Source organism: Streptopelia decaocto (assembly GCF_964273445.1).
Source record: "Streptopelia decaocto genome assembly, chromosome: 4".
NCBI lineage: Eukaryota > Metazoa > Chordata > Aves > Columbiformes > Columbidae > Streptopelia > Streptopelia decaocto.
This window is the reverse complement of record NC_138658.1, coordinates 52,609,578-52,625,224: the sequence shown is the minus strand read 5'-3', so window position 1 is coordinate 52,625,224 and position 15,647 is coordinate 52,609,578. Positions and strand designations below refer to the sequence as shown.

Genomic DNA, 15,647 nt, shown 5'->3' with positions numbered 1-15,647 from the left:
ATTGATGGGATCATTTTACGGGTTTTAGTTTAAAGGTAACCATAGCACAAACGCATCCATTATTAACTGCAGAATGGCACTGTAGCTTCTTGGGAACCCTCTTTAGTTTAATATGAGAACCCCTGTCAACAGAAAACAGCGCTGATATTGTTGTTAAGTGTGACGGACTGGCAAATGCAATGGGCACCACGCTGGAACAATGCAAACTGCTTATATCAATGGAAGAGACGATGTTTAAAAGTGAGATGAAGGCAGAGAGCGAGAGGCTGTCGAGGAAGGTTCGATTCCGCGTGGCATCCTCGCATAGCGGGAGGGTGCTGAAGGAGGTGTACACCAACGGGGAGGCTGCCGACTCACTGGACTCCGAGTATGCCAGCAGCTCAGAGACCGACCAAACCAGCCGGCTGAGCGAAGTGGACGGGCAGCAGAACGGACACGTAGGGTCCGAGTGCGATGAAAATGAGAACGAGCAAGATGACTTGCTCATTTTAGTCAGAGCTACTAAAGAGAGGGGCTTTGGTACAAAGCGAGTCAACATCCTCAGCAAAAATGGCACAGTCAGGGGAGTCAAGCATAAAGTCAGCGCTGGTCAAGCCCTCTTTGACAATTTGGCAAAAGTATTTCAGGTAGGTGATGTGGTCCTGCTGGCTGCAAGCCCTTTGTCTGTCCCTTTTAACTCCCCACATTATTCTTTCCCTTTGTCCAAACCTCTCTCATTCATGATTTCTCAAACTCTGAATTCAATTCTACTTCATTCCCACTGCTGTCCACTTGCTGTTCTTGCTTACTCTTTCTGGAACACACCATCTTCACACTCCAAATTGTGAAATTTTTATTTCAAATTTGACTTAAAGTTTGTTGACTGGAAATATATACGTTGTGCTTCCCATGTATGGACCAGGAAAGAAACCTAACAGAGTAATTAACTGGAGATCTGTACAAATCCACTATACAGGGATGTATCATGTTTCCACTCCTATTATATTAATTCTAAGGAGTTTACGATGTTATCTGCTGTCCCCTACATGTAAATATGTATACTTGCAAATTCCATTGTGTTTAATCTGCAAAGCAGATCAAATTAGATGCAGGATGGCAGCAATGATAGTTTTCCTATATGAAAATTTCAGAGGAATGAAACTTAGTCAGAGGTCTCTTTTATTAATGTCTGTTTTCCGTTTATTTTGTAGAAGGAGCAGAATATCTGTGTTTGAAAGAGTATATACCACACTGATGCCTTAGGCTGAGAAATACAGGCCTCAGAAAAATCAAGATAAAAGTACTAAAAAATTCAGCTTAGATATGTAATTTACCTATATGCACTATGCAAGTCTAATAAGCATTACTATTCAAAAAAAGGGAGACAGGTATGCAAACAAACTCTTTCTAAAATTTACTATAATCCAGAATTAGGATGGTTGCTTAAATTAAACAGTAATTGACTTCAAGGCATTATTTTAAAAGCATTTATGCAGTTTTACAGCATGGGGAATTTGATATTCATAATGACTGCTATGTATTGAAATGAAACCTTCTGAAAATTCTTTCTTATTTTGAAGTGATTTCACAATACATTTAGAAATGGCTATAGATTAACATTATTGCTCCTGAATATGAATTTATCCTCTACATTGTGCCTAAATTCTAACAGTCTTTCTGTCAATACTGATGTTCCTGTGCAAGATTAATATTTTAAAGATTAATTAGCTGTTCATTTTTGTTCTTTACATCACATAGCACTCCAATAGCTTGCATTCTTTCAAGGCACTCTGTGAAAAGTTTGTCCTTGAGTATAAAATTTATAGATATGAGTTAGGAAGTGTTAACTAGGGCACGTCTGGATTCTTCTCCAACCTTGATTCCAAATACTGTTCCACGTTTCACTACATGGAGTACACCATTTTACCTCACCAGCCTCCTTCCCTCCTAAAAGCTTCCTTCTGCAGTGTTGGTGACACCAGGCTAAGGAGTTTGAATCATCTAAATAAATGGATGTAGCCAAAGACAGAGTGGCCCTGTCATCTTGCTGTTTCTATCTCCAGTTTTAGGCTGGAAGTTCTTCAGGAAAGCTTAATGGACTGAAATCAATGTACTTTGATTACAATTAAGTTTCTTTATTCCTATCAGAGTTACAGCTAGTACCAGCACTATTTCCATGCCAGAAGACAGGAAGACTTGAGAGGAGGCATAGCCATCTGATAACTTCAGAAAACTATGTAGCCAAGTCTAGCACAGAAGTCCATAATTATAACCTCTAAAATATTGATGGTTTAAAAGGTGATAGAGATCTCATATTGACAAAATTTTACAGCAGAAGAAAGTGGAAAAATGAAATTATCAGGTGAAAACAAACTATTCAGTTTTTCATACTGCACATAATTACACTTAAGAACTCTCTGCTACAGACATTGTAAAGGCTAAAAAAATAGACAGGTTTTGAAAGTAGATGAGGAAAATATACGGGGAACTGAACAACTTCTGCTTGGGGAGATCTAAATGATTGATTTCCAGAAATAACTGCATATTCTTACCTTAAGCATCTACTGGATTGAAGACATATATTCAATACTACAGAGAACATCATGATTTGAGGTTTCTACTCAAACAAGTTCCTTTCTGCTCAGAGATAAAGTTTGAAGTGTAGTGAAGAAGAATGGTCATTCGCGTATCATCTTTTATGTCATACTGTGAGCCAATTTTCTATGCTACATGGTGGACACTGAGGACAGCAAAGCACAAAGGTTGGCTTTGAGATTGATTTGGAACTGCTTGATCTCAGTGTGAAATATGATCGAAATCTTTCCAACTACAAAAGAAATTATGACCTTTAGGATAAGATTAGAGAATGATTTCCACTTTTCTGTAAGTACATTCCAGACAATTAATTGCACAGTAATACCACTTAGAGAACAAGAGTCCTTCATTCAAGAATACGATAAGACAGAAATATGTGTCTATTAGAAGATATAACTCAAAATCTCTTGATCTGGACATTTTTATAAGTTTTCTCCTTGATTATGTGAGATCATCTGCAGTTACATGTTTCACTTTTCTTAGGTGAGCAGCAGCAGATGTATAACAACAGTTAAGATGTATATGAAGTCGCTTATCCCTGAGGAGAGCCCATCTCTGCCCCTTTGATGATTCAGCACTAGGTGACCTCAATATATATTTCTCAGAGTCAGTGTCAGAGCAGGTATTTGTAATGACAGAGTATGCACATGAACTCTTCACAGTTTTAAAACCTGAGCCTTGATAAATTTGTGAATGCAAACACTTCTTATTTAGTATTTAATGTATCACTTATTAAAGAAAATGTTTATGCAAGAAGCCAAACACTGAGTGTGTGTGAATGTCCTGTGACACTGAAACTATTTTTTTTAGATTTTCTGTGGTGTAAGCATTCTGATTTTTCAGACTATATTTGCAAACTCCTCCACTATGCTGTTACCAAAATCCCCACATTCCTCATTGTGACATAGAAGAGATCCTTTAAAACAAATCACTTGGCTCAGATATTCTAGGGGTAGGCAGGGATTCATTAACTGGGCTTTATTAAGTTGCGCAGCCAAGACCTTTGGTATTTTCTGTTCAAATACCTGTGCTAAAAGCACTCCTGCGTATTTTACTTTTCCTTGGAATATTTAGGCTTTTGAATATTTTTTCCACATTTTCTAACTATGGCCTTTCTACAGACTTGGTTCAGACAGTTTCTTTCCACAACAGCCTCATCTGAAAAAAATCACACTTTCTGGAGATTTTAGGAAATAATGTAATACAGGAACTATTTCTAGATGAAAACGTGTCTTTGTTTTTTGTTGTTGTATGATACAAGGTTGGCCTGAGAATGTATATCTGCTGCCAAGTACACACATCCCCTGCTACATCTTCCCACATCCATGCACTGAGTACGTCCATCACCAGCACAACCAGCGACTTCCCATTTCCACCGTTCCTTGAGAAGAGAAGCTAGGTCACTCGCATTAGTCCGTCTGATGGCTGTTTGTGTCCCCAGACATGAGATGCTCCAGTGCTCTGACAGTAAAAGGTCTCCCATCAAGTCAGCCCTTCATGGGCTGGTGAAGCTGCTGCCAGTTGGGTGGGAGCTGGGGCTGGCATGGCCATGGGGATGTTGTGGGACAGAGCAACATGAGTCCGGCAGTTATCTCGGCTTCATGGCAAGGTATTTTGGGGGCAGAAAGGCAGGGAAGAGTCCAGCCCTATTGATGCTGCAGGGGAGTACAGTTTCCATGGCAACCCCTCCAGTCTTTCCCTCCCAGGGGTAGGTGCCACAAGGAAACCGTTGACATGGCAACCACATCCTGGTGGGGGAGGGTGTGAGAGGGTGTTGTTGTGGTAACATCTCTCCATCCCCTGCTTTGTGGGGAAGGTGGGAGGCCAGTCCGGTGGTCATCGGTGAAGGGCAGGGATGGTGATGGGTGTCTGCCGAACCTTGGACCAGAGCGGGGCCACCTACAGGACTGGCAGTGTGGCGGTCAAACAGTCACAAATATTTTATTTGCAAGAAATGTGCACTACTGAAAAGCCTGAATAACATAAAGGATTTAAAGCTCCCAGTGTTCCTGTTCATGTACCTCCTCGGTATAAGTGAAATCATCTCCTGCTGAAAACACTAAAACTGATGATGTTGGCAGCTCTGGAGCTGAGGATCTGACCTGCTAATTGAATCAGAAGAATAATGCCTTTCTCTGCATATCTAAAGCAATTGTGGCCTTATTTTTGTATGTTACTAACATTTTTGTTTTCCAATACTTAGATCACTGTTAAAATGTGAATGGGTGTGAATATTTCCTATATTTTTGCATAGAAATTAGTAGAGAAATGGTTCTTGTTTCCTTGAAATAAATGTAATTCTCTTCATGACCAATTTTTATGATTAGGCCAACCCTATGATGGCTTTCAGGTGACCCAGAACAAAAATCTTTGGCTTGTCTTGCATATTACTAAGTAGTGCAGTGATCATTTCATGCCAGACCAGGTTTCCATCCCAACGTGTAAAGTAATGGAGCTCAGCCAAAGGTTTTACACAGGTCTCCCCTAATTTCCACCATTTTAATGTGGGTCCTTTCTTCTATTTCTAAACTTACACACTCCACTGGCATTCTGCCTCCTCTGAAAGGTCACCTTCTGCAAAATTAGCTACAGATCTCATTGTCAGGCAGGGCCTGCTGACGTCTGTTATGAAAGGGCAGGTCTGGTTAACAAACCTGAATAATGCCTTTGTGAACATTGCATCAGACGGGATACGGGTGAAGAGTCAGGCATAATGCACTTGGTCTTTATGATATTCCCCAGTATGGTGTCTTAGGTAGAGCTAACCTTTAAGGTTGCAAAGTGCAAGTCAATGTTCAGCCTGATAAAGAAGTAGTTTATTAATGTTTATAGAGAGATATGGGAAAGAGTTAAGAGTCAGGTGGAACTTTGTTAAGAGATGGACAGCTTCTGGGATGGTTAGGTTCACTTTCATCTTTCTTTACTTGGAGGTGACCTGGAAAAGTCAATACAGAACAGGGCATTAAGAGCTTACAAACCACTAGGGCTAGCTAATACCTTAGAGAAAATAAAACGAAAGGCAGCAGCAAAAACAACCGTCTTCCAAAGAAGGCAGATGCTACAAAATGCTGTTAAGGAAAGTTTTTTTGCAATAGTACAAGCAAAGGATTTAGGGTGGGTGGCATGTTGTATACCACTCCAGGCCCTGGAGTACATATCACTACCACCTGCAAAACTCTGGGTAAAAGAGAGAGAAATCTGCACTTTCACTGGAGAAGTCATGATGTTATACTCCTCACTTCTTTGGTAGATGGTCAGTTGTGACACTTCAGCATCATTGGACTCTTTGAACTGAAAAGCCTCTGCTAGAACTGGACTTAGATTGTAAGTGATCGCCTGAAATTCCATTTCATATTTCTCATCTATACACACTGTCCTGTGACTCCCAATTGGGCGTAGCTTGCAAAAGGAGAAGATGTGCTGGATTGCTTGTACCTCCTAGTAGCAATGTTAGGGAAACCTGTTCATAAGCTAAGGCCATAGCATTTGCTGTAGTAATGCCATATATATGGATGGAGATAAATCCCAGTGAGCTGCAGGTATCTCCTCTGAGGTATAAAGTGCCAATATATGTTTCTAGTGTTAAAAAGTCTGGAAAACTAATTATGAAAAAGTGTAGCACTGAAATCCACTGAAGGACAGGAAAAATTGTAATGACATAGAGGAACATGCGATTATTAAAAGTAGGTTTCTGTTTGCTAAAGAAAATTCAGTATTAGAAAGACAACTGGATCACCATTGGGATGGGCATAGTGTCCCTTCGCTACTTCCTTTGTGCCTTCCTAAGTGCTTTGGTCTGTGACCACAATGCAAGGGACAGTGATTCAGCTTATTCAGCTGATTAAGTGGCAGTTAAAACAGATAGGTTCCAGAGCTGGTAGCTGAATAGCCACACTGATTTTAAAAGGCAGATGTTCAGGTCTGTGAGCTTTTAACTGGACCCTGGTGTTGGTCAGTACTTACGATATTGGTATTTATTTTTCTTATGTTCTCATATAAATCAGCTGTATAGCACTATGCTCACACAGGTCTATTGTTACTGTTCCTGATATTTTAGGGTTTGCTGCTTTTGGATTTGAAATACATATTTGACATAGACTTGAAATGATAAGTAAATAGATTTTAAACTACCTAAACCTCTGATGTGAAATACAAGCTTTGAGTTAAAAAATACTTAGCTGTCTAATTTTTTAAAAATATAGGTAAGGGATGTCTTGACTTTTCAGTACACTCAGCATTGGGAAGCTTAGCAACAAAACTATGGTTACATTTATCACTTTGTGAAGATTGAATGAACAATTGAAGAAAAAACATTGCTACACTTTTATGCTGGCAGTCTGATTAGCATGTACTGGACATCTGTCCAGCCTTTCAGAACACTGCATGACCTCAAAATTATCCTTGCTCTGGTGTGTCTTCATCCGTGTAAAAGATCCATAAATGAGGACAGTGTTTTCAAGACACTTGGGTGCACTCTATGGGGCATGACAAAAGGCAGAGCAAAGAAGCTACGCTTAATACTACAGTGAATATGTATATACAGAGCATGTATATGTAGTACTAGAGTTAATAAAGACTTTAGGTTTGGATTCAAAAAGTCCATAAGTCTCCGAAGAAGGACTTGGATATCAAGCTCCAAAACTCTGATCCTCCAAACCTCTATTTGGTGCCACCTTGTCTCAAAGATAGCAGAAGCCTTTTATTAATCAAAATTCGACTAAGGATCTGCCTTGGCCATGTGCCTCAGCATCTCAGTATTGACAGGACATGATGCTTACCTCCTACTCATGTCCTAAGGGAACCACAAAGTAGGTGCTCCTTTGCCTGTCTCACCTGCAGGGCTTGATGCAGTAGGTATCCTCTGGGCATGCCTAGTGGACCAGATCCTACACAAACTGCACACAAGCAGATGCTGCTTTGTTACAAATTGTCTCTGCAAGAGGCAGTGGTGGGAGTTGTGCTTTGAATTAGACAGTCACAAAACAGTGTGAATAAGTTGCTGGAGAAGGGATGGAACACAGGCTTGCTGAATCTCAACTTGCCATCCCAAATACTATGCTTCAGCATCATGCTTGCCTTCCATTTCTTACTCGCTCTCAAGCACTATGATGATGGTGTTGCTTCACCAGCTGGGTGTTCTGGAAAAGCTTATAGCCTGTGACTTACTTGTTACGGAGAAGAGGTAGAGATGAGGCTGGATCCAGGCAGCCAGTACATGAGAGATTACAAATAACCATGTTCTGCCACCTTGTTTCATCCTCTCTCTTTACATCTAAAAATACACTTGCTGTATTTTTGAAAGAAAGAATGTACTTCTTCTCAGACAATAAATATGAATGTCAAATCGAAAAAGATGTCTCCTGGTTGGGATTCCTAAATCATATTGGCTTCAGGAAATTCTCTGAACTGAAAATAGTCATAAACTGAGATTTTTGGGATGAAATATCACATATGCTTGCCATCCTCTTATTTTTAGTTATCTGTCTGGTATATGACCTGGAAAACTATACGACCACTGGTTCTAAGCCCATGTACTGCTCTGGAACTCTTAGATAATGGAAAAAAATTTGTGCAATTGCTCACTAAGGTGCTCAACCTTTTGATTAATACAGAAGATGCTTCATCTAACTTCAAACTGACTTGAAAAAAAGGAATGTTACATAAACAGCCTGTTAAAAACATTCTCAGGATGCTAACCTGAATTTTTTTTTTCTTTATTCTAACAGTAAGATTTTTTTTTCTAAATTGGCCTCTTACAACAGAGATGAAAAAGATGAATTGATTAATATTAATCATTAATTAGTTACAATAACCCTTCACTTTATTTCTAGCTGTGGAACTCAATTCAGTAACTCAGCAGGACAATTATGAGAAAATGTCTTCTGAAGTACTCTTAAAACTAGGAGTATCAAGAAAATTTTGGGCTAGTCCCCTTTCTTTGATGTGGTACAACAGGCTGCGTGCTAGCTCATTTGTTGTGTCCTCTTGCCCCTGAATGTGTGCATGCCTTTGACACAGCATATGCAAAATTTGTGGAACTCAAAAAGCTGAAATACATTGCCTAAAAATGTGAACCATCCTATATGTTTAATTACTAGCATCATTCTTGGTCATTGACCCCTAATTTTTGTGTACAAATAAATTACTTTGCGAACAAATACTTAAGGGTCCTCATTGCACCTGAGTGTCTTAGGTGAGGTTTGGTTTTAGTTACATTTACAAATATGGAAGCAAATATTTGGCTACACTGGACCAATTTGTCACCAGATTGCACAACTGTGCAGTTGTGCAATTCCAAACATACGGTAATAATGAGGATGCAACACACCAAAAAAAAAAGGAAAAATGAGGAATTATCTTTACCTTGGTGATATGGTTCTCTGGGAAGGTACTAACATCTTTGATTTTGTGCCATAGAAGTCATTAACAAAAATACTTTCTAATAAGTTAATTACAATTCACTTTAGTTTACAGATCTCTGAACTGTTTCAGTTCTGCACTAGGATTTGCAAATACTTACACTAGTATTTGCAAACACAAGCTAGACAAATATAAATGTACACATACCATACAGGTATTGGGTTATAATGACCCAGGAAAAAAGTATTTTAGCAGTTGACCAAAAACACAGTTCAGGAGTCACCTGCTGCCAATTTAATTGCCATGTAGGTGTCATTAAGGACTATTTCCTTCCCTAAGAAAGAAATGAAATCATGCTTTATTTGCAGATAACACTTGCTAGACTACTCTGATCTGTCAGCAGCCTGCTCTGACATTTGTCTACTCACATTGACAGGTTATTACACACTACACCAACACAAGACACATGATTAACAGCTTGAAGAAAGAAATGGTCAAAGAGTTACTGCTATTTTGGCTGGAGCTTTAACCTGTGACTGCAGTGTTCAGCAGCAGCATAAGTTTGTAACTGAAGAACAATAAAATATGCTTCAGAACGGAATTTGCAGGCAGAGAGAAAAGGGTACGACTTTCATGCATGAAAACCTTTCTCATTGCTGCAACATCCAGTACCAGGTAGTACAAAGTGTGACACTCAAATCTCACTGAATTTTTCCAAAGCTTGAAAGATAAATAGCAATTAGGACAACATGCCCAGCCTGTTGATTTTGTAAAGGAGTTGGAAAAGTACAGTTTCCCACTCAACCAGGCAATCTGTTGGTTTTGCGTGACACAGTGGTTATGTTGTGGAGAAGCTGCCACATCACAACTGTTTGCAGCCACCATCACACAAAACAACAGAAATGGTCACAGATGAGCACCTGGAGTCAGTGAGGTAGAGACTTATTTCACACATGGCGAGAAAGAAGACAGAAAAAACATGATTCATTGCTAGTATGAATTGTGGAAAGCATTTTAACAACCTTAGCACAATTTTGCTTTGGAACTATGTCTAGAGACACCATCCACCAATAATGTCAGAGGAACAGGTCTTCTATACTGCAGAAATACCACACACAGCCTCATTCTTTCTCTGTTTATCACAAAGAACTATGGAAAAACTTACTGGCCAGTATTTGCACATTTTTATAACAACCTGGCGTGTTATGTCCTGCATTGGCAAATCAGTCAATGCTCATGCAAAGGCAAAGAAATTTTTCTTTGGGATTGACTCACAGTAGTTTTGTTTGGAATACTGCTTATTGCTAATTATCTATCAATTTTTTAAAATATTAAGAATCAACAGCAGTCATAGACCATAATTTAAGAAAAATCTGTTTACCCATGCCATTTCCACAAGATAATAAGCAGTCAGTTTCTAAACCTGCAGCTGAAGTTGCATCTTTTTAAAGAAAATATGATATTTTTCCAGCTGCTCATGTCCTGTTCTTGGTTACTACATCTAAAAGCAAAGTACTCTTCCTCCCAGCTCTACATGAAGTTGTGAAGCATTTAATTCCTGTTAGAGAACGTTGCAAGAGACAGACGGATAGAAGTAGTGAAAAATGAGACCTTTAAGCATTATTGTTGGAGTTCCTTACATCCTTCACAGGCCTTAATCTACATCTTGAGAACTTCCCTTTCTAGGGGCTGGCTGATGCTTTCAACAAGATTCCCAAACATGCAGTGAGTAAATCCAGTTGTTCTTCCAAATCCCTACCATGATCCAAAAATATAACTAGCTACTCAGTCCCTCCAAGTCCAAACTTAATCTGTCATGAATATTTAAAAGAGGCAGGAGTTCCTGGATGACTTGTTCAGGAAATAAATTCTCTTCATTTAAATCTGTCTGGAAAATTTTGCCATTGCAGCTATGTTTTTTGTAACTGCTCGCTGGTCAGGCCTTTTGAAAACCTCTGTTTGGTGCATGATATTCTTATGGATCTTCATGTGAGAGACTGTGGTGTAGAAAAACACTTTTACAGGTCAAAATTTGCACTTGGATACTGTCGAATAACACTATTTTTTTTTCCCCTACTGCCACTGACTGGGAGCAGCCTTGAAAAATTTAGCTCCTTGAACAAGGTAATTTTATACTCGGCTGCTCCTGCAATTCTCTTTTGAAGTCACAACAGATAAGGGCAAGAGTTGTCAAAAAAGGAGAGATGTCTAGTGAACTTTCTGACCTGTCTTTCATCCTGTCTCAATTCTCATTTGGTAGAAGATTATGCAGTTGGCAGAAATGTAATCAGTATGGGTTTTCAGCATTGTTCGAAGACATGATATTAGAATAAATGTTATTGATTTTTCTTGCTGTAGGGGATTAAATGATATCTATGCAAGAAGGCTATTGAACTTTTGCTCCAAACGAAAAGCAGATAGCCAATTAAATCATCTCGGCATCTGCATTTGTAGTCATATTCCTTGACCATAATGCATTTATTTCTATGACGTGATATAGATTTTAGCCCTATTATAAGAACATTATTATATGAAAAGTATGATTATAAGAATAAAAATGTATGTTTTATTTAAAGAATATTCATCTCTGGGCCAAATACTGAATCACACTAGAGCATGATACTGCTCACACTGACCTTGATAAAAAATTACTCCAGCTACAGACGTGATATATACAGAATAACTACTTCAACAGCTATTTTGACTGACAGGTTTAGTAGCTGGTATAAAGCATACAACTTGCTCTATTCTGATTTTCAGACATTTTACATATTTATTTGTTTAAAAAAGACCAAAAAAGGTCTTACACCTTAGATTTTTTCATCAGCAAACTCTGTAACTCTGTTCCATGGATATGTGTTCTATTTTGCTCACACAGAAATAGTGGATGAGTCATCTGTCCCGTCTTGTATATCAAGGCTAGCAGCCATGGTAGAGGCTCTTCTAGGGCAGAGCTGGTTTATCTATGCTGTCTAGGAGTTGCATTTGCTATGTCTGCATAAAAGTCTCAAGCTCTCTGCCTTTGGTTTTGGAATGTATCACATAAGAAAAGGAATGAAACACCATGTGTGTCCAATGCAGATGGATCTTTAATGAAATGGAGATTGAGTGTATAACTAGTAATTAAGTACTCAGGGTTTGAAGATGAAGGTACCAAAGTTCTAGGTATTATTAAGTAATGAGATAGCTGAGAGCATTCTTCCAATTAGGTTAAGTAATATAGCAGGGAAATAAGGTCCTTCATCACTCAGTGCTAATAGAGAACAAAGTAGTGCAATAACTGCAAGAGTTTCCTTTTCATCACTTCTGTATATTGAGTGGTAAGGGTATCTCTCATTGAGGAGTAAGGACTGAATCAGCACTTCATCAGCACTGTCAGCCTAAGCATAGCTCAACTTTGCTCTTTGCCTCACTCAAAGACTTCTGCAAAATCCATTACTGATTGCAGAGTGCTTCATGCAAGAGAATGCCCTATGTCCACCTGGCGTATTGTTGGTGTTTTCCTTGACTGTGCAGTTCAAATGACAGCTTCAACTTTTTACGGAATAATCTATTTTTATGTCAGCCCAGATGAGTAACATTTTCATGTAGAATTTAAATTATATAGAGCAGCAGTAAATAAAAAGTGTGTCACTTGCCAGTTGTTTGGAAATGTAAACTAAACATACTGGGAGGGTGCTGGTTTCCCAGTTTCATTTAACAGTTCTTGTGAGTTTCAGTATCATAGTGCATCTCATTCTAACTCCCATTCACAGGACTACAATAAAAGATAAAATAACTTTTGACAGAAAGCTTGTTATCTACCAAACATGAAAACTCTACGGTATATCCCAAATCAAAGTGAGACTTCATGTAACACTGCCCTCTCATTTTATTGATCAGGAAGGTAAACTGTGAAGAGTGGATTGCAATTTGCATTTTCTCTGCTATTAAATGCAATCCAGAGTTGCACATTATTTCACTTATGCTATTATCTTCTTTGGTTGTTTTATGAGTGACAAGTACTTTTGTTGTGTAAAACAGAATGATCCTAGGGTGTAATTGATCCATAAAAGGCTGAACCACCTGCTGATGAATATGCAGTAAATTTTGAACTGAGCTAAGTCTAACTTATAGGAGCTTTCTTGAATACAATTTTTTACTTGCTGTTTGTATTTAGCACTAGAAAAATCACCATTTGCAACACTGATGCAAATAAGAAAGAAGTTATGGGTTATTTTGCTGTTTCCTAGGATATTCTGGTATATTGAAGGTAAGTTTTTGGAAAACAGATCCATTTGCCACACAAAGCATAGCCTGGCAAAGAAGGAAGAGCCACGTAATATCACAAGCAGGATCTCGACAGGTAACTCTTTTATTCTCTGGTCAGAAATATGATGAATTACATTTGTAAGAAGCTCAACAGACTAGAGTTCATTTTCATAGGCCACTAATGCCTTTTAATTAACTAAGCTGTAGTTGACATTTGGGAACTAGAAAGGGGATCACTGCATGAATAATCTGCACCTGGCTGTGTTAAATATAAAATGACTGGGTCAGAGATCCATGTATGTATGTATATATTATGATTATGTTATTAACATCTACCAGTCTCTCTAGCAGTCTAAGGATACACAAGGAATATTTTAGAAATGATGAGTCAGGGAGTGATGAAACAGAGAAGAGGGAATGGATAGCTACCTTTTTTTTTTTTTTAAAGGGAAAAAAACAACCACCCTTCATCTGCCTGCCAAAGAGAAGTAAACAGGGTTTTCCAAAGCTCCTACCAATTAAAAAAGAGATGGGCCAGAGTAGACATAGTAACTTTCATGACAGTCATTGGCTGCTGATCAACACAACTATTTCTCTGCAGTATGAAATGCTCTATTGAGTGATGCAGCAGTGATTACAGACAGATGGGACCAGCATGCTCAAACCAGGACTCAGAGCCATGCTGTTTGGTAATTTTTCCACGAGACCTGACATATCAAACACCTTCATCTGCCAGCCCTCAGCAAATCCTGCTTTAGTTCACTTCTGGCTAAAGCCACCCTTACAGAATATTCTCAAATAGGATACAAGTTGCCCAATGATCCTATTTGGAAAAGCAACTAAAGATTCAAACATCTTGAACAGTGTGACAATTCATAAACAAAAGAAAAAGCTTATTGTCACAAGTTCACTGTGACATTACAGGAAATGGTACCTAAATGAATAGAATTACCAGAATAGAATAGTAGCAAGATGAAACATTGCCTCTCAAGACAATGAAACATAATTGAAAAATCCTACCCATGTTACTAAAAAGCAAGCCCCAAAGAACATTAAGATGTGAATGTCATTAAGAAAAATAACTGTGCAAGAAAAATAACTAGTCATTTATTCAGGTATTGCATACATACAATTAAATATAGACAAGTCTAATCATGTTTAAAAGTTCTTTTGGGACAAGTGACCAAACAGCAACTGCCAGCCATAATACTTTCAAGTTGATCTGCACGCTCTCTTCTCTTATTTCCAGGCCTTCTTGTTTTGATTATAATCAGAAAACAGAAAGGCCCAGAAAAATTGAGTGTAAAAATTGAACAATGTATTTAAACTTGAGAAAAAGTTCTATTTTATTGAAGTTCGTATTTCATTTTACTCAGTGTATTTCTCCCTGTTGTTAGTGATAAAGAGATAGAGATAAAATAAACACTGATCAAATGTTGAATAACATTTTTCATACTCTTACATATAACTGTTACCACTAAGTAGTAAGTCACCACTGTTAAGCAATAGGAAATTAAATGGTGTAACCTAGGACACATCTTCTTCTAAGAACAGAGACTTATTCTCATATTTCCAGGGCTTACACATCGTTTAGAATTGTGTAATTAATATTAACATTCTTTTTCATGACCCATCTGTGTTCTATTGTTTCATTTCTCTAGTCTTCCACACTACTTACAGACGTCGCTTTTGGCAGACAGATGCTATGCAGCTCAAGCCATACATTTTTAATTTACTGATGGCAGCATTTCTTTAGGCAACATGCAGTATACTTTTTTTCCCTCTCTCTTACATTAATTAGTTTCTGTTTACAAGGTACTTCGGAGAAGTAACAGTAACATTCCAATTTGCCTGTTCCCTAACTTCATTTTGTCTGTTAGTAAACACAGAAAATTGATAGGAATGATCCATTGTGAAGCTACCATTTTTATTTTTGCATTTTGTTTGACTTTTCGTTTTCCCAGATGTTTAAAAATGCTTGTATCTTTCTCGTGTCAAAGACAAATGGCGTGAACTGTTATGCTGCTGTTCTGTGGGCATAGTTCTCAGAAAGCTCTTCAGGTAAACAGCTGCAAACAGCCAAAGTAGAAATTCAGCTCTTTTCCTTTCATGTTGATGTAACACAATCATAAATGCTCACTGGGATAATTTAAAAGCTATGGTGCCCTAGTTTTGCATAGATCGAACATGCTACTGGAGCCAAAATGAGTGTAATATGCAATGAAAGTACGGGCCAAAATTTAGATCTAAATTAAAAGACCTCCAAATGGTCACAGAATTCATGCTACAACAGAGCTGTATGTCTTTGTAGGCATCGCAACTGCATTCAGGCCTGTCACAACACACACCATATTTGCCAGAAATAATATTCTTGCAGAGGTGGGAAGTTGCAGTTTGACTACTGATATGCCGCCATGCTTAATAGCTATCATGTTTTCTGGTGACTGGGTGTGAATTTTAGT

At 38.3% G+C, this 15,647-nt stretch overlaps 1 protein-coding gene across 1 annotated transcript in view; it reads left to right on the top strand.

Moving 5' to 3' along the window:
• The first annotated feature begins 215 nt into the window (after positions 1-215).
• GRXCR1 (glutaredoxin and cysteine rich domain containing 1) overlaps positions 216-15,647 on the top strand; it is a 38,552-nt gene continuing 23,120 nt past the window's right edge. Inside the window, exon 1 of the mRNA XM_082051047.1 lies at positions 216-626. Within this exon, the coding sequence (XP_081907173.1) occupies positions 219-626 (408 nt within the window). The 5' untranslated portion in view covers positions 216-218. The remainder of the gene's footprint in view (positions 627-15,647) is intronic.